This window comes from Glycine max, chromosome 19 (assembly GCF_000004515.6).
Source record: "Glycine max cultivar Williams 82 chromosome 19, Glycine_max_v4.0, whole genome shotgun sequence".
NCBI classification, from domain to species: domain Eukaryota; kingdom Viridiplantae; phylum Streptophyta; class Magnoliopsida; order Fabales; family Fabaceae; genus Glycine; species Glycine max.
In genome coordinates, this window is record NC_038255.2 from 38,821,256 (window position 1) to 38,846,321 (window position 25,066).

The 25,066-nt window shown below is 34.5% G+C and overlaps 2 protein-coding genes across 6 annotated transcripts; one reads left to right on the forward strand and one right to left on the reverse strand.

Annotated features, from left to right (window-relative positions):
* Positions 1-34: 34 nt before the first annotated feature.
* Positions 35-20,196, reverse strand: LOC100809136 (transcription elongation factor SPT6 homolog). Of its 5 annotated transcripts, XR_001386546.3 has the most exons (18): positions 9,421-9,596; positions 9,228-9,326; positions 8,757-8,886; positions 8,221-8,293; positions 7,951-8,104; positions 7,545-7,680; positions 7,216-7,462; positions 6,911-7,120; positions 6,702-6,827; positions 6,208-6,594; positions 6,029-6,133; positions 5,175-5,954; positions 4,542-4,683; positions 3,251-4,425; positions 2,435-2,644; positions 1,858-2,359; positions 1,656-1,736; positions 1,410-1,551 (listed from the first exon to the last, which is right to left on the reverse strand). XR_001386546.3 is itself a non-coding variant. In XM_006604246.4 (17 exons), exons 1-17 carry the CDS (start codon positions 9,449-9,451, stop codon positions 374-376), a joined length of 4,950 nt encoding a protein of 1,649 aa, XP_006604309.1. In that variant the 5' UTR covers positions 9,452-9,625; the 3' UTR covers positions 35-373. The 5 variants fall into 5 exon arrangements, 4 of the variants coding, with proteins under 4 accessions (XP_006604309.1, XP_040868447.1, XP_040868446.1 ...); XM_006604246.4 differs by lacking the exons at positions 1,410-1,551; positions 1,656-1,736 and adding an exon at positions 35-816 and having other exon boundaries at positions 9,421-9,625; XM_041012511.1 differs by lacking the exon at positions 1,656-1,736 and having other exon boundaries at positions 1,409-1,551.
* On the forward strand, positions 19,830-24,608 carry LOC100792490 (uncharacterized). The gene is made up of 5 exons (XM_003554050.5): positions 19,830-20,457; positions 22,102-22,214; positions 22,299-22,673; positions 23,056-23,875; positions 24,150-24,608. The coding sequence occupies exons 1-5, from the start codon at positions 20,229-20,231 to the stop codon at positions 24,218-24,220; spliced, it is 1,608 nt and encodes a 535-aa protein (XP_003554098.1). The 5' UTR covers positions 19,830-20,228; the 3' UTR covers positions 24,221-24,608.
* The last annotated feature ends 458 nt before the right edge of the window (positions 24,609-25,066 follow it).

The window sequence follows — 25,066 nt, forward strand, 5'->3', positions numbered from 1 at the left end:
ATATTCCAATATAAGAGGCGCAAACACACCATTCTCAACGGGAACTGCATCCCTTTATAACTTATCTGTTCGCTCGTCGGGTGCATACAAATATGCTCGGGTTTCAGGAATGGAAATTGCTCCCCTGATATCCAAAGCATTAATTCTCCGGGTGTGTCACAGTTATGAACAAATGTGGTGCTTTACATGACAAACCCTAACCACCATCCACCATGCAGGGACCCAAGTTCAAAGAAACAGTCAGAATTCATTTCATTGCAAAAAGAAATTACCCAAGTATCATAATCCATTCATTTCAGGGGGAAAAAAGGATTACTTCAGGATCAACCTACTGCGGGTAAAGCTAATCTAAGTTCTCAGAGGTGAGGTGAGTTCACCAACCACCGCCAGAATTTCCAGACCCCCATCCGTTCCCAGATGCTGCTTTCTTTGTGGCAGATCCCCAGCCAGAGCTTCCTTGTTCACCATCACTTGGACCAGCACCACCACTTGCTTGTTCCCAGCCACCATTGTCACTGTTACTAGCTCCACCTCCACCGCTTCCACCACCACCCCAACCACCAGGAAAAGCTTCTCTTCCAGGAGAATTCTGAACCTTGGCCCCTGGAAAATTGCTTAAACCATCATCAGAATCCTTTGTATTATTAGAACCCCATCTGCCCCCATAACCAGAGTCCTGTCTTTCATTATTGGAGTTGTCTCCTCTATTATTATAAGAACCTCGGCCACGACCACGTCCTCGTCCACCACCATATGGACGAGGCACTCCACTAGGATGTTCGTCCTGATTCCCATTGTTTCTGTATTCACCTCGTCCTGTAGAACAAAAGAAACACGGACATAAATTTTAGATTGAAAAAAAAAATTGTCAGATCTTCCTGGAAAAATGACAGGTGAAAACTAATTGGATAACATGTTAAACACATAATCAATACCGAACACATAATCAATACCGGCATGGCGGAGCGGCCAATCCCACCCTCTATTCTAATATTTTTAATTAAACTTTAAACCAAGTGTTCCTTCATAAACTACGTTAACCATCCGTATTCTTCATAAACTACGTTAACCTGTGGGAGGAGAAGAGGAGGCGGTGGAGGGGGTGTTTGGAGACAGTGTCGATGACAGAAAAGTGGTCGGAGGGGAACAATCCAAGCATGGTGGAAATGGTCTGCTTCGCGGAGTCTCTGGCGGCGGGGGACACACCTTTCGAGATGGCGGAGTTGTCGAGGGGCTCGATGCGGTGGAGGATGGCGACGATCACGGTGAAGCCACGGTCGAAGTTGCACGTGGAGACAGCGTCGTCGGAGAGGCAGGAAGGGATGAAGCCGCCACGGCGGCACGTGAGGGGGAGGAGGACGGAGGGTGGCGGAGGAGGAGGAAAAGGGGAGGGTGCTTCGAAGTAGCGGCGCAAAAAACCGATCCAGAACCCGCGCCGCTCCGTCCTGTGCGGCCGCTCCAGCCGCGACATGAAACCGCTCCGCTACAGAGGTGCCCGTCGCGGATGGGGGCCGCTCCGCTCCACTCCGCCGCTATAGCGGCTGCTATTGACTACATAGGTTAAACAGAAACAAGGAGAAGAGGAAACCAGTCAGCATTTTAACTGTAGAAGACTTGTGATCCCTACAGATACATGAGCATGAAAGTGTGCATACTTAACAAGCAGCAGGTAGCCGGGGCTACCAGATGACATCCGAGGAAAAATAACTAAACTAAATTTATTTAACCCAGCAAAGCTGCAAGAGCATACTGATTAGATAACCAGACAACAATAATTAGCCAGTCCAACACCCAACTAGTTCCAAGAAGAATATATGAAAACTTAATACAGCTGAATTCAAAACCAAATCAATATACCTGTCTTGGAACCAGGAGTAGATGATCGATCCCCCCTATCATAAGAGTGACCTCTCCAGCCACCCTCACTGTTTGAACCACCACCCCAACCACTACCCCCAGATGCCCCAGATGAGCCACCAGTTGCAGGGCTTCGCATTGGTACCATAGCAGACACAGATCTAATCGAAGGGGCTGAATCATGCTGGGGATCATCAATATGCCTCTGAAAATATGCTACAAGCCTATCGATGTCCTCAAACATCTTTTTCCTAAACCTGAATCCTTTTGGGTAAAGCCCAATGTACTCATGGTGTGGATTTGTACTTCTTATGTAAGTTAATATAAATGTGCCAGGATGTTCATGGGAGATGCCAAAACTATAGACTATGCGCATCGGATACTCGGCTTTCTCCATCTTCAAAAGTTCATCAACTTCTGCTTTTGTACCCTTTCGGAATTTGCGATAGTTTAACATTGCCTTTAAGTGAGCCACCAAGGGATCAACATAGCGGTCCATAACCTAAACAACAATCAGTAGGAAAAAGTAAGTCATACAGTCACAAGCAATGCATCCAGAAAATTGGGGAAGACTTACCTCATCTAAGTCCTCAAAAGTGTCCTCTCCAATTTTTAGTGTCTTCCCAATTCGGAGTAAGCTTGTAATGTCCTTGTGTTCCTTCCCACCTTCAACTATATCCTTATGGGCATATACTCCATCATTAATTTTGAGAGTTAAAGTAAGATATGAAGGTCCTCGTGAACTAGGACGGATAATACTTTCTCCAGGATCTTTGTCAGACAAGAACTGTATAAAGATAGAGGCAAAGCTAAGCTAGCACCATATCAATCCTTAAATCTTTGCTAAAGAAAAAATCAAATTAGGATCTTTTTCATTTAATGACTACTTGCTCAGAAGATGGTGTTTTATATATCCAATCCTACCAAAGACCAAGTTCATCACACCAAAAACCCACACAAATTTTAAGAACTAGAACCCCAATGGATTTATTTGAATCTATGATCTCTAAGCACCAAAATCAAGCAAGCAAAATTATTCATTATTTCAGAGAATATCATGGGCTTATTCTTCAAAATAAGAAGCAACCAATGAGAAAAAGAATAAAATAAGGAAATATTACTATGAATCTACCTCAAGTACATAAATCGTTTCAAAGTGATCACATCCAAACCAACTTTCCCAGTACATACAACCAATTTACGTTTAGGAGTCAATCATTGAAAAAAAAAATTCTCACCAATGATTGACTTCTAAATTCCAACTTCAAAGACATGTTGAGATGTGCATACACAGAAAACTAGAACAATTTCACAAGTTTGGAAAATCCAATTATGATTCTAACAGAAGGCCAATAAAATACATAATTTAACATAAAAATATTCAGTTACAAACCTCTATTGCTTCATCTGCAGTTATGTTCTGAAAGCGTGGATGAACAATCATCCTTGGCTTGAAATGCTTTTTTGCAAGCTCCTTTTCTTTCCTAGCTTTGTCTTGATCACTCTGAAAACAGCTTCGGTCTTCATGGTAATAGGGGTCAATATCACGGTTATTCTGTAACCGATTACTTCTCATTTCACTATCCTTACATACAAGGAAGACTTGATACCTATTCTTTTGGATTGACTTAATTTTACAAGTGAGCATGTCACCTTCATGTAGCCTATCAGATAATTCAATTATATCTCTCCAGTCATCTGTATAGTCTTCTTTCAAGAGGATTCCAGTCATTCCAGATTCAAGCCCGCATATTGCTTTCTGGGCTTGCACTCTGCGAACTGTGACTTGGACGATTTTGCCTTCAGCAAGGGTCTCTTCAGTCTCACCTGAAATCATATAGAATTCCTCATCTTGACTTGGTTCTTCATATTGCTTACGCCAATCCTGAAAACCTTGAATCAATTCTCTTTTTATGTCATAGAAAGTTTGTATTTTATTCTGACGTTTTTTCCCAGAAGCATATTGCTCAACATCAAGGTTTTTCAAATAACTAGGTCGGTCTCTCACATGCTCTATGGCCATCTCCAGTGCATCATCATCATCATTTGCATCACCTGTGCCATCTTCTTCATACACATCTTTGGCCAACTCTTGTGCAAGAATATAAGATTCAGGATGAATTCGTGTATCATCCAGCAAATCAATAAATTGGCTGCTGCTAGCAGCTAAACCACTTCGCCGGACACGCAAGAAACCAACCGCATTGACAAACACCTTTTTACCAAGTTTATGTTCAGTCAGAAAGTCCTTCCGAGTAAAAATTGCACCAGCTCTTACAAGGGATCTCTGTAAGGATGCAGCCTTCCGTGGACCAAGCCCAGAAACAAATTGTAACGGAGCAAATAACCATTCATGACTTATTGCTAAATTAATGTCTAAGCCAACCTGATTGGTGACATCTACCATAACCTGCTCGACCATTGCAAATTTATCATCCGGGTTGAGAAAACTCTCCAAAGGGCTCAGTTTCCATGACAGTATTTCCTTTCTAGGTCCACATAATGTTGCAACCATTGCCAATGGGTTCTGGAGATAACGTCCAAGAGCAACAGCTCGCCTCACTATACCTATTAAAGTAAGAAGATAAAATCTTATATATACCGATCAATGCAAAAAAAAAAAAATATATATATATATATATAGGATGAATTATGGGATTCCTTAAAGAGAGGGAGCTGCAAACCTTGTTGAGAAGGAAGTTGTTCAGAGGAAATTCTAGAATTTTCATAAAGACGAGGAAGAGATTCATCCCCATAGACAATGCTGAGCCCATCCATTTCATGCCCAACATCTCTAGGATTTTCCTCCACCATCTTAAAAATGACCTGATAAAAGTAGACCAAATCACAGATAAGACCCACCACATGACAACAACAAAAGCCTTTTCCCACTAGTGGAGAAAAATACATGAATCAAACAACTTATAGGATTCGTATGCAAATAAATAACTATAAACTAGTGACACCATTACTCAGGCAATTTATTACAGCTTAATTGTAATTATCATACATCATCAACTTACCCAGTAGAAGGTAAAGATGACCAATTCGAATAGTGTATTTGGGAAAATATGGGTATATTAAAAACAATCAAATCTACTAAGTGCATATTTGGTATGAGGGAGCAGAATGGGAATCAAAATAGGAATACGAATAAGAATTGATCCTTCCCATTTCCATGTATGGTTAGGTGATTGGAATTAAAAGGGGATAAGAATTCCTACAATTGTGGGGAAAGGTACAACATCATAAAAGTGATGAATCCTCCAATCTATTTCACCAACATACGGGCATAACATAGAAATCAACACACAAACCTCATATATATCTTCCTTCAAACGGGTGCAAGACAAGTTAACTGCTCCTAAAACAACAACATGTGGTTGGTGATCGGTCATAAACTTCAACACCCGTTCCTGGTCATTCTTCTTCCGTTGTTGGTCATTAACATTCTGTGACCTAAAGGTAAGTGACCCAGTGTAAAGCACATCAAGCACTTCACCTGATGAATCTAACATGACAAAAGTTGTTAGTGGCTTTCCAGGGCCCCAACAGCACGCCATAACCCGAGGAGCAGCCTCATCATCTGAGCCAAGATCATTTTCCTTCTGTTGATAAGGTCCCACAGAAACCTTAGTCCATAAGGCTTTCCCGTATTCCATAAGTAACCAATTCTTTGCTTTACTTGCCAAGACACCTCTTGCCTCTTTTTCCATTGATGGTAAAAGGAATCGAAAAATGGCATCATGCAGTATCAATTTCCTCTGATCATTCCACAGTTGAGCAGATCTGCTAACACTGTCACTAATATAATATTCATTGAATTGGTCTATTAACTTATTAAGATACTGCTCAGGCAGTTTAATAATAACTTGAATGAGTTTCTCCTCTTCTGCTTTCTGTATAAGGAGCCATTGCAAATCATCGAACTTAGACAAAGGCTTCTCCCGCAGCCACTTCACCCCAGCAAATTGATGGAAAGAATCTATTGTTGTATTTCCATCAGCAGTAGGACAAGTTGAGACAACTGCATGATCAAGAAAGTGGCTACGTACATATTTCCTAATGCTAGGCTCACAACTTATCTCAACAGCTGCCTGGAACAAAATAACAAACAGGATCAAACAATGGCAGCCTTATAATGAGAACGAACAAAGTTACAGATACATACCATGTGCCTGGCACATTTAAGTACTTCTTCAGGGGTATCATACATAGCACATGTAAAGTTGGAAGCCATCTCTTCTGGTGTTTCCTTTGGATCTTCCAACTCTTGCTACAGGGCATGGAAAACAAAACCTTTAGTATAGGGTCAAAACAAACAGCAGTTCCAAATCTAAGCATGCTTACCAGGTTAACTTCAGTTAGACATAATCCAAGTTGCTCAGGACTACATCCAAACCTGCTTGCAACCTCCCAAAGACCAGCCTTACTGAAAGTGCTATACATAGACTTCCTTTTAGGCCTCTTGTATTGTCCTTCATCAACACCAGCTTCGCCAGGTGGGAAATGCAAGTTGAACTTGGAGTCAACATCATCAATCTCCTTCTCAGATCCTGCTTCCTTCAGCGATCTCATAACTGATTCAAACAATTGACGATTCAAGTTTAGTCTTGTTTCATCATACACACGACGGGACTCTTCTTCAAACCGTTTATTATAGTATGACTGGAGGGCACTCTTCCGCTTCTGAAGAAGCAACCACTTCTTGTCCAAGTCCTGAAGAGCCCAAAGTACCTAAACAATGCACAATGAATCCATTAGCAGATTTTTAACTGCATTATTAATAATAAACATACAAACATAATAGTAACAAATGATTACCAAAATCAATGTTCACAGACCTTGTGCCATTTCAGAGTAGGTGTCTTGTCATTCTTATCCCAATTATCATCACCAGCTTCAGGGTGCTCTAGGTCTTTTAATAGGCTTAAGCAGTCCTCCTTCCGATACATAGCAATAAAAGGAATCTAGAAGACAAAATTTCCACATTAGGAAAATTAAGATAAAACTAACAATATATTCAAAAACTCATGAATAAAATAATACTAACATCTAATTTTTGCACATGATGCAGTTCCAAAAATCTGATAATATCATCCTTGTCGACTGGTAAGTCATCCTCTTCATTATTCTGGGAGTTTGAAATCTTCTTGGGAATCCAAGAGATTGCTCCATCTTTAAGTTGCTTGCAAATCCATTGACTCTCTTCATCTATACTACTTGCATCCAACGGAGGAGCACCAGTACTCTCATCTGATATCTACATAATAATAAAAATAAAAGCAGTTTATCATACAAGAGAGCACTTCAATAATCAGAAAATTTTTATCTATGTCCACAGAGATCTCAGAAGACCTGCATTCTCTCGGGAATATCAAGCTCCCTAATCCGGTCATCCTTCTCTGTCATATATTTCTCAGAAAGAACAATAGGCTCAAATTCATCTTCAAGTCTAGTCTCTCTAAATTCACTCATTTCTAGATTTTTCTGGCGATTCAGAATCAACTCATCTGGATCACCAAATAATTCTTGAGCTTCTTGTAGAGCTGAAGAAGAGACTCCAGGAGCCTGCCTAGTTTTCTTTCTCTTCAGCTTCTTCTGCCTATATAGAATTGCAGTAACAGATCCTTAGATCAAATTAATTGATTCTTAACAATAAAAATTAAAAAACACATTTAAAATACCTCATAGGAGCCCCATTCTCATCAACTTCTTCTTCATCCACAATGAAGTCGGCCATTTCATCATCTTCTCCAATGTCTGCATCCTCTTCCTCTTCTCCTTGCTCCTCCTCTTCAGCAATGTCTTCAAGTGGAGCTCCTGTAATACATGGAAGGCATAGTAAACAAGTGCTTGGCTATTGGTGCATGTATGAGCATAAATTACTTTTGGCATACAAAATGGCATTCCACATGAGACAGTTAACTCTTTCTTACAAAATTGTTCTTCAGAGAATATCTCCAAGCTCAGAATTCATTTATCCAAAAGTGATATATCTATAATTCATTCAGTGTGAAAGTAATTTTCCCACAACAATCAAGTACTGTCAATGTAAAACCAAAAGAATAGACCACCACAACCGGAGCATACCTTCATCATCACCAAATAAACTGCGTTTAAGCTTCTCCTCAGCAGTTCGCCCAACTTTACCACTTCCAACAAACTCCTCCTCATCAGACAGCCCAGAGGGCTCCTCCTCGGTATCCCTCCTGCCTTTTTTCAGCCGCTTGAACTTTTTGCTCTCCTTATGAATTATAAAAAATTATTGTCAATAAATTTGTATATATAGCATGGTATTTATCCACTGAAAGCCAACATTAATAAAAAAAAATTGAAACACATATACAAAAAATTCAAAACCTTCCGACGATGAATATTGATATTATTGTCCTCCAGCAATTCATAATCATCTTCATCAAGGACATACTCCTCCCTAAAATAGTGAGATTAATTTGTCAAATATGAATGTTAACATCGTTGATGTTTAAAATTTCAACCAAGTATAGACAAAAGCAAATAATCAAAAAAATTCAATCCAATGTCGATCTCCCTCCAAAGGGACACAGAATGAACCAAGGGGTACCAGAGAAAAAAGGAAGGGCAGAAGCCAGCCATGCGCATTGTTGAACTTTTAAAAAAAATAAAAGACAGATTTATATGTAATTATGTCATTCAAACAACATGTGAATAGTTTTAAGGAAAAAACCTATCAGCTACTTGATGCAAGAGTGATTATCAAATAAATACACATACACACATACAAATATATCTAAATTAATAAAAAAAAAAATTATATATTACCAATCATTGTGCTTTCTTCTCTAAACATATAAGTTCATCAACTTCAACCACAAACAGAGGTAAAAAAATACATTAGTGATAAAAATTAAACTGACTTTTTCTTCCTCTTTTTCTTCTTCTGTCGCTCATCATCACTTTCTGCTCTCTCTTCTTCTTCATCCTCCTCCTCTTCGTCCTCAATGTCGTCCACTATAAACCCATCGTTTTCATATTCATCCTGCCCTTCTGAAGTGAGGAGGAACAGAAAAAGAGGATCAGCAACAATAATAAGATGGCATAAAGCCCATGAAGGGATAATCCTATGGACATTATTATTGGCTACAGAAAATAAGAAACCATCTTAAATATCACATTCATATAAGCAAAAACAAAATGAAAAACATCAAAAACAAAAAAAGAACAAAATGCTAAACTCTCAAGGTTGAAACCCTAATGTTCTAACAAACCCAACACCGCCACTGAAGAAATTAGCATGCGAATAAAAAAAACTGGAAAATAAAATAAAACAAAAAATAACATTCACGAAGCGCGTAGTTCAGAAATTTCGAACCAATCAAAGCCCATACCCTCTTCTTCGTCCTCTTCTTCGTTGTCTACATCGCGACCCTCTTCCAATTCGTCACCGTCGACGGGTTCCCTCTCTTCCTCGTCGAGTTCGACGTCGTCTGCGCGCATTGAAGTGCCAAATAAACAGAAAATGTGAGAAACTTCGAAGGGGAAAAGACTGCAAAGAGGAATTAGGGAGTTTCTAGGGCTCACCTTCTTCGTCTGAGATTACGCCTTTGGCCATGATTGAGGAGCTACGAAACGCAGCGAATTAGCAAAAACGACAGAGGGAGCGAAAACGAAACGAACGCAGTTGCTGTCGAATGCGAATCAGAAGAAGCGAAGGGAGAGAGTTGAGTTTTGAAGTGAAGGATGGAAGGGGAAACCCAGGTAAGTGTTGCAATTTAAATTTATATTTGTTTATATTTTGTTTATGTTCGTTAATTTAAAAAATAAAAAAATTAGTTAGTAGTATTAAAATAAATTAAAAAATATAGTAAAAATATAGACATAAAATTTTAAAAAGAATAGTAATTGTTATGTTGAAAATATCTTTAAAAATATTTTTAAATAAAAATATATTAAAAATATCTTTAAAAAATATTTATTTAACAGTTATTTTTTGTTTAAGTGATAAAAATTAATATTTTTATTATTTATGACTTGCATCCTAAAAATACTCATAATTTTTAAATATGAATTATTTTTTTATAATAAAAATACATTAAAAATATCTCTAAAGATATTCAATTAGCAATTATTGTTTTGTTTGCTGTCATAGGGGCAACAGTATTAACTAGAACGTTAAGAGGTCATTCAGTTTCAACTTGTATTACTAATGAGATAGACAAAGAAAAAAAATGAAGAAAAATAAAAAAAAATGTAAAATTGGCTAACAACATGGTCATAAAAGAAACAATTGTCCTAACATATCTTCATCATAATTTTTTTCCTTAGTCAAAGTGTAATTGTTTAAGTATTTTATTGATAATATAATGTATTGTTCTTTTATAAATAAGTTGTTAAACAAAAAATCATCTCATTTCTAATAATTAAATCTAATGACATAAACACACTAATTATATTTAGTAATATAATTATATTAAAAATAATTATATTATAAAATTCAGATTTTAAATAAAAATATTCACCTAAAAAATATGTTAAGTAAATTAAATAATAAAATAAAAATAATTATATTTAATAATATCATTCTTTAAAAAAATTAAAAAATTTAATTATAAAATTTAATTTAATAAATAAGTAATTTTAAAAGCAATTAAAAAATTATATAATACAATATTTATATTTTATAATATCTTAAATTAAAAAAAACAAAAAAGAGAGAGAAGGTTGAAGTAGTGTATATTGGGAATTAAATTCCAAAATAGTGTAGATTGGAAAAGAAACAAAAGAAAGAAGGTGTATTTATGAAAAAAAAACCATGTGTTTGTTTAGTGGATTGAAAATTTTATTCTCAAAATTGTAAGTTGAGAATATGATATTTTTCTCTCATAAGAGTTTTGAAAAATTATTTTAAGTATTATTGGAATATTGTTGAAAAAAAAGATTTTGGAGAATAATAATATTATATTTGACTTTATGTTTATTTTCAGATAAGTAGAAAATATATATTTTCCATAAGAACGCGTTAAATTGTTTTTTTTACATGATTATAATTATAATTTCTATTGTAATTATTATTTATTCTAATCACTTTAAATTTCTATTTAATTTTTATATTTTCAAAAAAGTAGAAAAATATTTATTTACATGAGCCACAAATTTTAACAAGAACGTCATTTTTACATTGGAATCGATAAAATAATTTCTTGTTTTATGTTGGTTGAATTGAAAATTAATGTAAAAATGTTTATTTATGTGGCATAAAAGATATGATGGTAGCATTTTTAAATAATTAGATAACCTATTTGAAATTTTTAATAATTGAGGGATCTAATTAAATTTTTTAATAATTAAGGGTGTCAAATGAACTTTAAATTTAATTAAGAAATCAATTGTATAATTAAGCCTTTAAAAAAAACAAAATATGAAATAGTTGGTGGACCAAAAACTTATTTAACCCTAAAATTTGTCAAGAATGATGCAAAAAGAGAAATGATTAAGTGTAAGCAATAGGGGTTTTATGATCAACTATAAACCATTCATAGATTTAGATGCATGTCGTCTTAAGACAAAATATAGAGGATAATTGTTGATAACCATGTAGGGAGATGATAATAATTAATATTTTTCTTTAGTTTGGGTTGTTGTGGAGACAAAAACAACAAAAAAATTTAGATAATTTTATAATCTCTTACTTTAAGATATTGAGAATGTAAGAATAAATAGACGGATATTTATGAATGCGGACTAGGAACCTTTTTCACTAATGTTATTAATAAGGCTTGTTTCTAACATTTGATGAGATTGGAAGGTGTTGAGCATAAATTTTATGCAAGACATTTGTATAGTAATTTCAAGAAGAATTTTGTTGGTGGTACATTGTCAAGGGATTTGCTAAGACTACCTATGTGGAGGCATGGGATGATCAAATGCAACAAATCAAGTAGATTACCATTAAAGTGTATGATTGGTTGAATGCGATTCTATCTCAATCTTGTAAGCACATATTTAGTTTCCATGCAAATGTGATGTTTTGATAAATAACTTATTTGAAACATTTAATAACACAATATTGATATGTAGTCTATATGCAAAAACTCAAATGAAAAGCTAAAATTTGTAAGGTATAATAAGTGTATAACATTGTAGGTTAGTTATTCACACAAAAGTTAATTTTGATTGATGATTTAAGTTTTTGGTAATAATGTAAAAAGCTAATTTGAAGGCAAAAGTAATTGACATGAAACATGATAAAAGTAATTAGAAGAGAAAATTGTTAAGACAACATATATTTGTTCATGCATTATCAAATATTAAAGTCTTAACCATGTGTTTCTCTCACTATACATAAAAATTTAATCGAGTACTTAAATCACTTATACATAAATATTGTATTAAAATATTTTCTTATTTCAAAATGATAAAAATTAATTATATTAAAGAATTAATATTTATGTGACAAAAAATAGTCTCACAAATTGTAACACAAAAAAAAGTAATAAGAAAATAGAAATAACCAAATTCAGTCCCATCAAAGATATAAAATGAATTAACTCAAAGAAGTCAAATACATATTTCTATTAAAATTAACCATGTGTTTCTCTCATTATACATAAGCATTTAATCGAGTATTTAAATCACTTATACATAAATATTGTATTAAAATATTTTCTTATTTCAAAATGGTAAAACTTAATTATATTAAAAAAACTAGTATTTATGTGACAAAAAAATAGTCTAATACTTTGTGCCACAAAAAAAGTAATAATAAAATAGAAGTAACTAAATCCAGTATCGCCAACGATATCAGATGGAATTAACTCAAAGAAGTCAAATACATATTTCTATTCTACAAAATATAGAAATAAAAACAAGGAAGGGAAATAATCAAAACCCTTAAAAGGTGAAGGAACTTATAAGAAAAGTAAATTCATTATTGAATATGGATTTGTTTTTTTAGACTTAAAAATGCTTTTAAAAAAAGTGATTTATTTTTAAGCAACTATAATATAAGCAAAAATTGTTTTATGTTTGGTTACAATTATAAAAAAACATTTTTTTTTAAAAATTAAAAGCGCTTTTTAACTTGTTTGGGTGTACCAATTGTAGAAGTATTTTTTACAAAATTACACAAAAGATCTTATAAGTACTTCTACAGTAACATGTTTGATTAGGAAAAAAATACTTTTTATACATATTAGATAAAACTATAAAAATTTAAACATTTTTTAACCAAAACTATGCGTTCACATTTGTTTAGTTTAAAGTTTAAACTAAAAAGTAAACATATAATATAAGTATAACATTCATATTTGTCTAAAATTTAAATGTTAAAAGAAGTATATTGAGTCATTCATTCAAAACATCCAATGAGGCTTTTGATATATTCAAAATAATAGTTACAATCACAAAACTTTGAGTGATCAACACTCTCAATCATTTCTTTAAATGAAGGTTAAGGAAACCTCATTATGAATTGTCCAACATATGTGCCAGTGAGAGTGTTACTCTGTTTAGCTACCAATAACCTAATTCCCGATATATAAAAAATACATAAGACTCATTTTCCATATTTTTCTTCAAGTGTAGTATATGACTCAATTAAATAGTAATTAAGAGCCTCTTGTACCTTACCTATCTTATTAGGACCAACCTTTATTAATTGCACAAAAACAAAATACACGAATGCATTGTGAGACATAATAACACATCCCACAATGCCCACAACCTAACAAATTGTTTTCAAGCTTAGCCTTAAAACCAAAATACCTAACAATAGGAATAAACACAATTATATTATACTTATATATTATTAAGGTTTTTAAATGTACAATATATGTTTGGTTTTATTTCTTATTTTCTATTTTCAAAATCTCCTAAAAATAGTAATCAATATATGTTATATGTCCTTATACAATAAATAATACATATTGTACAAAGCAAATTAAATTATGTATATAAAAAAAAGTCAATTAAATTATGCAACGAATATAATAAACTTTGGAGCACCATGATAGCATACTTTATTCATGAGAACAATATATATTCATGATACTTGTTGAGCAAAAGTATATTGTGGAATCAAAGTTGTCTAAGTTTATATTGATGATGCCAAAGACTCAAGTCAAAAATCAAGAGTCAAACAAGTTTCAAGAATCAAAGAGTTGTTCAATCAAGAATCAAGATTCAGTGAAATTTCAAGAGAATACTCAAGATATGCAAGAACTTCAAGAACCATTAAGATAAGTATAAAAAGATTTTTTCAAAAGAAAAATTTGAATAACACAATTTTGATCAAGAGAATTTTTCAAAAAGAAAAATCTTTTACCAAAGAGTTTTATTCTCTAGTAATCGATTACCAGTAGTCAACATTATTTTCAAACTGATTTACAAAGGTGTAATCAATGACCATAATCATGTAATCGATTACCAATGTTTTAAAACGTTAAATTTCAAATTTCAAGAGTCACAACTTGTGATAAAACCTTTTCAAATCATTTCAAACTTGTGTAATCGATTACACAATACTTGTAATCAATTACCAGTGTTTCTAAACGTTTTGATTTTCAAATTTAAACATGAAGAGTCACATCTGTTGATGTGTAATCGATTACACTATGATGATAATCGATTACCAGTGACTTATTTTGAAAAATAAATTAACAAAAGTCACAATTCTTAAAGTGACTTATTTCTGAAGATTTTTTCAAAAGTCACAACCTTTAAGTGACTAGTTTTCAAAAGAGTCATAACTTTTAAAGTGACTAGTTTTCAAAAGAGTCACAACTTTTAAAAAGTGACTAGTTTTGAAGAAATTGCCAAGAGTCACAACTTTTAACTTGAGTCATTAAATGACTATAAATATGTGACCATGACACGGATTTCAAAGACAGATTCCTTTCATTCAAAGAGAGAACTTTCTGATTCATTTCTCAACATCTTTCTAAGAGTTTTTGCCTCTTGCCAAAAGATTCAAAGGACTAACCGCCTGAGAATTCTTTTGATTCTTCCTTCTTCCTCTTGCCAAAAGATTCAAAGGACTAACCGCCTGGAAATTCTTTTGATTCTTCCCTTTCCCTTTAAATAAAAGATTTCAAAGGACTAACCGCCTGAGATATCTTTTGTTTCCCCTTACAAAGATTCAAGGGACTAACCGCCTAAGAATTCTTTGTCTTAACACATTGGAGGGTACATCCTTTGTGGTACAAGTAAAGCGTACATCTACTTGGGTTGTAATACTGAGAACAAGAGAGGGTACATCTCTTGTGGATCAGTTCCAGCGAAGGGTACATCTACTTGGTTGTTCAAAGAGAACAAGGAAGGGTACATCCCTTGTGGATCTTTGCTTGTAAAGGATTTTACAAGGTTATTGGAAATCTCAAGAACCGGTGGTTGCTTGGGGACTGGATGTAGGCACGGGTTATTGCCGAACCAATATAAAAACTTGTGTTTGTTTTCTTCTTCCCTACACTATTTACTTTTTCGCTATGTACTTTTTATTTCTGCTTTACTTTTGTCTAAGTTATTATTTCTGTTCTTTACTTTCTCATAACTTAGTAGTAAAGCCTAATTGAATCTAGTAATATTAAGAAGGATAAATTTTTTAATTAATCAAGACAAGTTCATAATTAATTCAACCTTCCCCTTCTTAATTATTTCGAGGCCACTCGATCCAACATATATTTTGTAATTAAGTCACTTAGAAATTATTGGATTCCCCCTCTTTTATCACTTCCTTTTGTGTGAATCATTAGGATTTTGGCATCCTCTGAGTTTTTGTCAAGCAGATGCTCAAACTGATAAATTTATATTGTTTTGGTGGTGTATTTTTTTGTAGAAACACAAAAGAAGACATGGAAGAGAGTTGAAGGCATAGAGACTCTCGCTCAGTACGATATAATCGCTCAACAGGCAGTCCTCGCTTAGCGCAAAGAAGCCACTTTGGGAGTCAGATGTCACATGAAGGCGCGCTTAGCGCGTGGCCACTTACTCATAGCTAAACGTGTAGCCTCACTAAAAGCGTAGAATCACAAAAATAAAAAATTGAGTTACGTTTTAAGTGGGAAAAAGAGAGGGAACATTATTATTCAGTTTCCCATACTGAAGAACACCCTAGGGCACGTCCAAGAGGGGGAACTCATCCATTTTGAAGCAATCTTTCCACCTTCTCTCCATTTCCCTTCATTCTCTTCATCCATCTTCATCTCTTTTTGTAATTATAAGTCTCTCATGACAATGAGAGGCTAAACCATCCATTGTTGGGAGCTTAGCAACCAAAAACTCTTGATGTAATGATTCTTACTATCTATTTAATATTATTTCAGTTTCATTGTCTCTTTTTTATGCTTATTTTCATGCTTGTGACTTGATCATCCATATTCATGCTATGCTTTAGGATTTAGGTATTGGAAAATATTTATCTCTTAAGAACTGGAAAAGAACATCTAAATAGTTCATTTCTAGGGATAGAATTGTGTTATTTAGCCTGTTATATGCATCTTCGTTAATTATACAATTTAACTAGTTTATCTCTTAAGAGATTAGGTAAATTAGGCTCTTTCGTGTGAGAATTTATGGCTAGAGTATACGAGTAGATAGAGGTGATAATTGGGATAATATTGAATAGAGAAAAATCATTAACATTGCATCAAGAGTAGTTTCGATAGGCTAAGTCCCAACATATTCGTAATTCTGCACCGACCGTCGTTTCATCACTCCGAGTGTTTGTTTTTCTCGCCTTGCACATGCTAGATAATTATTTTAATTTTACGTCAATTTACTTTTAATGTCACATGTCACAAATATTTGAATCAATTCATTAATTACTTTAAAATTGAATATACATAACTCTGAGTACAAACAAAGTCCCTATGGGCTTGATACTGGACTTTCATTTTATTTACTACTTGGACAAATTGGTGCACTTGACAATGAGTTAACAATTTATTATGAGCAAACAAAATGAAGAAAAAAGAATGATTTTACCTTGTATTCTACATAGAGAAAAAACAAAATAAGAGAGAAAATAGATGACGAGATGGTTGTATACGGAATCAGTTGGAAAAAAAATTAAGTAGTTAAAATCACCATTTTCAGAAAGTGTGTTTTCAAAAATGATATTTTTTTTTCATTTTCAAAATTGATATTCTTTTGCTAAAAATTTTAAAGAATACAATTTCTAAAATTAAAACCAAACGTAATTTTAGTATAATTTTTTGTTTTCAATGAACATGAAAATAAAAAGTAGGTAAATCAAGCACCCCCTAGACTTTATCAATGCAAGGCTAATTTCAATTACAATAAATAAAGGTAAAACATCATCACAAAACATCACCACAAACTTAATTCAATTTCACAAAAGATCTCAAATGCATTAATTATCAGACTTGAAATAGTACCTTTAATATTGTGACCCTAAAAAATAGTGTAAATACATTTACATAACACGACTTAATTAAATGTAAAAAAAACACAATATACCATTTGTTTTTCTAAGCTGATGTTTTTCATTTTTAAATCTTCATTTGTTGGGCTTACTTTCCCTTTGCCCCTTACTGATTGTTTGTTGTTTCCCTTGAAATTCTCTGCCTACAATGAAAGTTTTAGTATTTTAGTCGAAATAATTCAAAATAGGTTGTTAACATTATAATTATGTTTGTAGAAAATTAACAAGCATGTATTATCATTTCATTTTCGTTTCACCTTAACACAATAAGATCACAACATAACATCTTGCTTGCAAGCATCTCCCTCATTCATCTCTAGTGTTAATTTTTTACCTTCTCAATAGTGGAACTTGTGATTCCAATAGAAAACCTCAACCTAATCTCATCTACCACTTGATTAATTGTTATGTGTGGGTTACACTTTAATTTCTCCACTATTTGCTTTACACCCAAATTGTCTTTCCATTTTTATTGGCAAACATTCTTCCACACTTATACTTAGGATGTATGATTTTAATGGTATAAGTACAACTTTCTTTATCTCGACTACAAATACCCTAAAAATTACACTTCAGTGTACATTCCATTTTAACCTTTTTAGCATCATGCCTTACAAATGTTACTTCCTTCTCATTTAGAATTGAATGTTCCGTTACAACATTGTTAAATTGTTTCGAACTTGAGAACTTAATTTCAAGTATGAATTTAAAATTCTTACACATTGTGTTTCCTAAATTTAGTCACCATAACTTTAACTTCGACATATGAATTTGAGTCATTCTTGTTATCTAACTCTTTACTCAATTAATCATCAACAATTTGATGCTTAATTTTATGTCTCTTGACATAAATATGTTATCCTTCTTTGGTATCAATAAATAAGCTTTCAAATCCTCAACTTCTTCAATTTCAAACGCATCATTATTAGTATCTTCCTCACCATTATTTGAGTCTTCATCCATATCACCTTTCACACTAACCTCCATGTTAGCATTATGTTGGACCTGCACAATACCCCTCAACATCAATATGACTCTCCACAACAACTTTAATCCAGCCTTGAAACCAACATTAGCAATCTCATCTATCTCAGTTGTTGTCCATGTGTTTGAATTACTTGAAATATTTTTTCCTTAACTACCTTCAAATACTCAACATAAATATGTAAGACATTCTCACTTAAAACATCATAAGATGATAGTTTTAGAGCATGCTTATCATCAAATAACTCTAAAAAATTCTTTAAAAAAAAATCCTCTAACTTTTTCCACCATAATTTATAGCCTCCAAATTCGTACCCTGTTAGTTGCTATTCATGAGTTAGTTTTGTATTGTATATTTGCTAGGAAATAACGCTTTACCTCCAATTTATGATTCTTTTTGTAGGAATTGTACATATTTTTATGTTTAGTGTGATTTCATAGAGTAGATACTCTCATTTTGTGAATTAATGTTGAAACAACTTCAGTTTCAGATGATGAGGTGGGAATTGTACATCATTCTCATTATCACTTAAATAACCAAATAGTGTATTCAAGTGATGAGGTGGGAAGCAAAGATTCATCATCATTTGCCAAATATCTATCTCTTTCAACAATGACATCACTAGAAAAACCTTAAACCACTTCCTCCACCTCAAGAACAACCTTAACATCCTTCTTCCCTCACCTTCTATGAAACTTTCAACCACCATAGCCATTTGAAACCCACAATTCGAATCAATAATTTGGAAAAAGAAAGAACAACAATGAATATGATTTTCAAAAGAACCTACTCGCCAAAGAGAAAATGGACTTTGTGCCCTATGCTCAAATTGACACACCAAGTGGGGAGAGAGAAATACTTCACACCGATGCTAATTACAACGACACTAAACATTTACAATGGACCCAAATTAGTTACGGAGCTTTTTGGGATGGCCAAGGGTGGTGTGGTGGTCACCACAGGACCAACGATGGGTTCATGGTGGTGTGGTTATGGCTTCATAGTGGTCACAGATGGGTTCGAAGATTTGGATCTCACACTTATGGTGGTTGGATCTTGGTGTGATAACAATGAACCTTGGTCAGGAGTATTGTTCTTTTTGTGTGTGTTTGTTCTGACTACAGTGGTTGAGATTTCAAAGAAGACAAAGAAGGTTAAGGAAGTAGGTTTGGAAATTTTTGATATTTTTTTTCCCAATGAGTGGACTATTTGAACCCTAAAAAAATGTAAGAATATATAATAATCAACAATTGAACGAATAAGAAAAGTATAAAAAGAAAGTGACACTTAAGTATAAAAATCAATCGAGTGTAATTTTAGGCAAAAAATAATATATTTAAATTTTACAAGGACAAAAATAAATAATTTTTTTTACAAAATGTATATTTTGATAATTTTAGAAGAAAAAATGTTTTTTTAAAATATACACATTTTTTAAAGAAATCCTTATCTATTTTCACGAGCAAAGTACGAGAGAGAAAAAAACGTGGCGCATATTAACTTGGAAGAGTCAAACCTTACCTCACTGCTCCCCAAATGCTTTCTTCCTTGGCACACCTCACTCCTTTTTAATTTCTCCCTCCATTAGTGCTACTCAGTGCGCAATTTTTTATAGTAATAAATAAACGCATTTTCTTTTCTTTTCCTCTTTGCTTCCACTTCAAATTTTCACAATATGTAAAAAAAAAAAAAAAACACAACACAACACCATCTCTCTCCAAAAGACAAAATGACACTAGCTGTCGAATTCCCTGCACAAGTTACTTCATTACTTCACTAATCACTATCCCCTCCACCCCCACTCTTCACCTTCAAACCCTAGAAAACTTCTAAATCTTCCCAACCCCACCCACCCTCTTGAAAAAAGATCCCATCTTCGTGCTCGGTTTCCTAATGGGTGCAACCAATGCGAATGGGTCGTGACCCTCTTCTTCTTTTTATTCTTCTTCTTCTTCTTCTTCTACAATGGGAAAGTCCGAGGAAGAACAGCAGCAACCTCTGCCCCTGTACGAGGATCCGCCGCGGAATGCGGCGTGTCGGTGCCGTTGTTTTCGGATTCGGAAACTTGTCGGCGTCAGATGCGTACTCGTACTGGTTGTGTCGGTGGCAGTGTTTCTCTCCGCGGCGTTTTGGTTGCCCCCTTTTATAAGCCTGGCAGATCGGAGGAACCTACATGGTGGTTCCAGATTCAAAGGTGGGGGTTTTGTGAGTGGCGGCATTGTTAGATCTGTTTCTGTTTTTGGGTTCGGAGGAAATGAGGTTTTGGGTTTTCGCGATTTGGGGGGTGTTTGAGAGGAATGTGGGTGAAATTGATTTAATTTTGAGCGTTGTTTTAGATTTTACCATAGAGCGCATGGAACAATTGACACGGGTAGTTTCAGCTTAATCAGTCATTTCGAGTTCGAGTCAATACTTGGTTTACCATTTTTTAGTAGGATTGCCTATTGAGGACACAAAAAATAAATTTAATTTGAGGTTTAGAATTGATGATTAATGAAGGGTGTGTTCCTTAGGAAATAAATTCGGTTCTTTTGTTAGCTATTTAATTTAATTCAATCAGGGGGGTTAAATGCGTTATTTCGTGTCTTAATTACTGTGGGTTTGTTAATAGGCCAATGGAAGAGATTTAGATATTGTGGGAAATTGAGTTTGTTTGTGGGATCGCGTTTTCTTCGTTTGGGTAGTTACTTTAATTGTATTTATAGCTAATTTAAGTAAGATTTGAGGATTTTTTGAGCTTCTTCAGTTTCTTTTTTTATAATGGTTTTGGCAGTGCATTGGACTCGTTTAGGCTTTATTTATTTACTTTATTTGGTGATTGTGTATTTTGACGGTGTTTATTCACAATTCTGAAAGTAGGGGGTCGAACTTAGGGTTATGTGGTTTTATACTTTTGAAATGTATATAGACGGGGTCATGGTTGTAAATTATATATAACATATAGAGAGATAAGTTCTCTATCTTAGTGATGACTATGAATTAAACAATTTTGCTATGGTGGCTTCTGATGTCAGTTGGATGACTTGGTCTATCCAAGCAATGGCTTGAATGAAGATTCTATGCTTTGCTGTGATTGAGCTATGGATATGACCCAACAAATTTTTATTGATAGTTCATGTTTTCCTTACAAGTCCTGTTTTTAATCTTGAAGTTGTGAAGCTTTTGGTTGATTTAGGAAATCTATTTACAATGGTACTGTGACACCATATGCCCTGCCACTAGATGTCATTTCAAATTCTACCTCATTATGCATCTGTTGTGCTGAACACATTTTTCACCGTAAGAGATTCAAAATGTTCTATTGCCGCAGAAATTTTCTTACTAATGGGGGAAATGATGTAGCAATGTGTGGTGTAACATTGGATCATAAGAAGGGAGTTTTGGAGGCAGGGGCTGAGAAAATAAATCAACAAAAAAAAATAAAGAAATTTGCGAGCAATTTTGTTGTTTGGTTTGGTAATTCGGATAGCTGTGATTGTAAATATATTTCCTTAATATTTTACACTTTGTATTTACCTCAGCATAAGATGATTCTTCACCAATCTCATTATTCAGTTTCTCTTCCTTTCTCTTGCAAAAATTATATTCAGCATTTCCGCACATATTGTCTGCATGCACCAGTTTAACATGCTTTATAAAATTTTCCTCATGCTTACATGCATCTATATGTATCATTTGTGGATAAATTTTGAGACATTGCTAGTGAAGAAGTTTTATTACTTAATCATGCATTGCCACACTAAAGAGTATGCAACAACTACCTAGAAAGTCAAACTCTTTTAATGACAAGCACAATTTATTAACTTTTTTTGCTTAATGATATTGTTTACTTTTGCAGGTCATGACATCGTAGCAAGCTTTATTGTTAATAAATCTGCCTCTTTGCTAGAAGATAACAAATTTCAGCTCACGAATGAAATTTTTGATGAGATAGATGCTCCCTCTAGCAAAGTACCTCTCTCTCAGTAGTTCCTTTCTGTACCTTCTATTAATATTTACATACTAATATCTTTCTCTTTTTTTGTTAAAATTCAGGTAGGCATCTGGTCTCTAGATCCCTTACCTGGGCCAAACAAGACAAGAGTGGTTTTTACAGTTGATCCTGAGGATAAACATACAGAAATGTCTTCAGCTGTCATCAGTTTGATAAGAGCATCATTTACAACCCTGGTTATACGCCCATCAATTCTTCACCTTACTTCTTCATCCTTGTTTGGAGATCCCTACTCTTTTGAAGTGCTGAAATTTAAGGGAGGAATTACTATAATTCCACAACAGACTGCATTTCCTCTTCAGAAAGAGCAAGCAAAATTCAGCTTTAAGTTGAATTTCCCCATTTATCAAATACAATCAAATTTTAAGGAGCTGACTAGTCAACTGAAGTCTGGATTATATCTGACATCCTTTGAGGTTTGTCTATTTTTTTTACTATTTATGGTTATCATTTTATATACCTTCTGGTGTGAGGTCAACTTTCAGTTCTGATTATATGTTATGTGTCAATGGTCACTACCCAGTTCTTGTGTAAGGGTTCTGTTGTAGGATTTGTCTGTTTCAAGTTAGTCATGTTTGGCATTGGACTATGCAAGAAAGAAAATTACATATTGAAAAAATAAGCCAGCTTGTTTGCTTTTGCACTAGTGTGAGTAGTGTCTTTAATTGTGTCGCAGAAAAGTGTCCTAAATGGGAAATTCCCTACATAATATACAATTTATTTTTCTCTTCTAGAAGATTCTTAAATGATGAAAATACTTGTCATAGGATGTTTACTGGGTTTTCAGGTTGGTTGCAGAACTTGTATATCAGCTTATCGAATTCTGAAGGTTCAACTGTTGATGCTCCTACTGTTGTCCAGTCAACCGTTCTACTTGCCGTTGGGATTACTCCATCAAAAGAGCGGCTAAAGCAACTGGCTCAAACCATCATGGGACCTCATAATCTAGGCTTGAATCACACTGAATTTGGTAAGGTTAAGCAGGTCCGACTTTCATCCATCTTGCAACACTCCCTTCATGGCAATGATGGTAGTGGTTCTGCGTGGTCGCCTTCTCCTGCTCCTCTGCCACATCCTCCACACCATCACCACCATCATCAACAACATCATCATCATCATCACCATCACCATGATGTCCATCGTACTCCTGCAACTTCTCCTGTACCCATGTCTATACATGTACCAGTACCTGTCCCAACTCCTACACCCTCACCCACACATGCACCTACACCTACACCTACACCTACACCTACACCCAGGAAGGGTGTGACTCCACCCAAAGTTGGTTCTCCTGCTGCCTCAAAAAGTGCACCTGCACCAGGAAAAAGTTCTCAATCTGAGCCTCCTAATTGTCATTTTAGAAAAAGGTCTACACATAATTCTGGGAAGCATGCTCATCCTCCAATGCCTGCAGTTGCCCCTATTATCAATCCACATCATCCCGTTCCTGTTGCATCACCAAAACTACAGGTTGAACCCCCAACACATGTCTCTCATTCAGTACCTGCTTTGAGTCCTTTACCAAATGTAGCTTTTGCTCATGCTGAGCCCCCTCCTAAGAATGAACCAGCCCCTGAACGTTCTCAAACACATTCTCATGGGCCACCACTGTCTTCATGTAAGTATGCTTAATAACATGGCAATAGTTATATAGTTTAAAGTTTATATTAGTTTTCTAATTTGTTCCCATGTTTGAGCACATCTTTCTTAGTTGGGTCATACATATGTGCAACTCTTCTTTAAACATTTCTCTTATCCAATTTCTACAAGGTTTTGCATGTAGGTTAACCAGCAAGCAGGATAATTGTTTAGTTCTTAGTGCTGCTGGTAACTCATCTTACATGACTTTTATGAAACATTGTTTCTTGTATGCTGATATCCCCCTTTTGCAGCTTCTGCAGGTTGTCTTAGAACTGTTAAATGGGCATCTTTAATGCTTATAGTACTCGTGTTACATGTATAACATAGTACTGGAATTGTATCACTCGGCCAAGACAAAACTAGAGTTCCACTACAAATGTGAGCTACGCAAAAGGCAAGCTGCACATTCATCTGAGTGGATATAAGCTGTGTCATCATGTGTGTAAATAGTTGATTAAAAAGATCCAGACGGTGTATGTATGTGTTTTCAGGTCAAATTCCCCAAGTGGCAGGCCTTGATCACACACATTGCCGCTGTTTGTGATGTAAGATGAAAAAAGAAAATGAAAGAAAGAAAAACAGAAGAAAGTAACAATTTCCTTTTTTGTTTCTCACCATCCCTTGCAATAAAATCATTATGTATGCTTCTCTAAGCCAGCTAAAGGTTATGTTGGCCGAGTTTGAGCAATGTAACACGGTTTTGTTGTTAAGATTCACCCTTCCCATCTCACTCTCTCATTGCACGAGCTAAATTGCTAACTATGACAAAAAAAGCATGTTGTTCCTTCTACAAGGCGGTGGAGATTCACTAGTATTAAATGTAGAAAACAAAAATTGGAATGCATGTGTTTTTTTAGTTAAGGGATGTGGTTGGTTTGTTACTTGTTTTGGGGGGAAGGGGTGCAATTGTTTTAGAAGCTTATGAACATTTTATTGCATCGGTGGCTACTATTTTGTATATGATGATGCCTTTTATAAGTTGCACATGATTCTTGTTCATGAAGAAAAAAAGAAGGCATACAATATTTCTTTATGCTTACGGTTGCAAAGATAAGACACCAAGGCAAAAGATCTTGTCACGTGAATTGCCTTTGACTTTTTGGGACATATGAATGAAGTCGACTTTTCAAAACATCACGGGGCTGATCTCAAAGGGTGTTGTGTACCC

Excerpts from the sequence above, each read along its gene's own strand:
- LOC100809136 (XM_006604246.4), bottom strand. The coding sequence starts at position 9,451 with ATGGCCAAAGGCGTAATCTCAGACGAAGAAG. Across the intron at positions 7,463-7,544 it reads GAGAATGGGGCTCCTATGAG|GCAGAAGAAGCTGAAGAGAA; the intron begins GTATTTTAAATG and ends AATTCTATATAG. Across the intron at positions 6,595-6,701 it reads CTACTCTGAAATGGCACAAG|GTACTTTGGGCTCTTCAGGA; the intron begins GTCTGTGAACAT and ends TGCATTGTTTAG.
- LOC100792490 (XM_003554050.5), top strand. The coding sequence starts at position 20,229 with ATGGGAAAGTCCGAGGAAGAACAGCAGCAACCTCTGCCCCTGTACGAG. Across the intron at positions 22,215-22,298 it reads TAGATGCTCCCTCTAGCAAA|GTAGGCATCTGGTCTCTAGA; the intron begins GTACCTCTCTCT and ends GTTAAAATTCAG. Across the intron at positions 23,876-24,149 it reads TGGGCCACCACTGTCTTCAT|CTTCTGCAGGTTGTCTTAGA; the intron begins GTAAGTATGCTT and ends CCCCTTTTGCAG.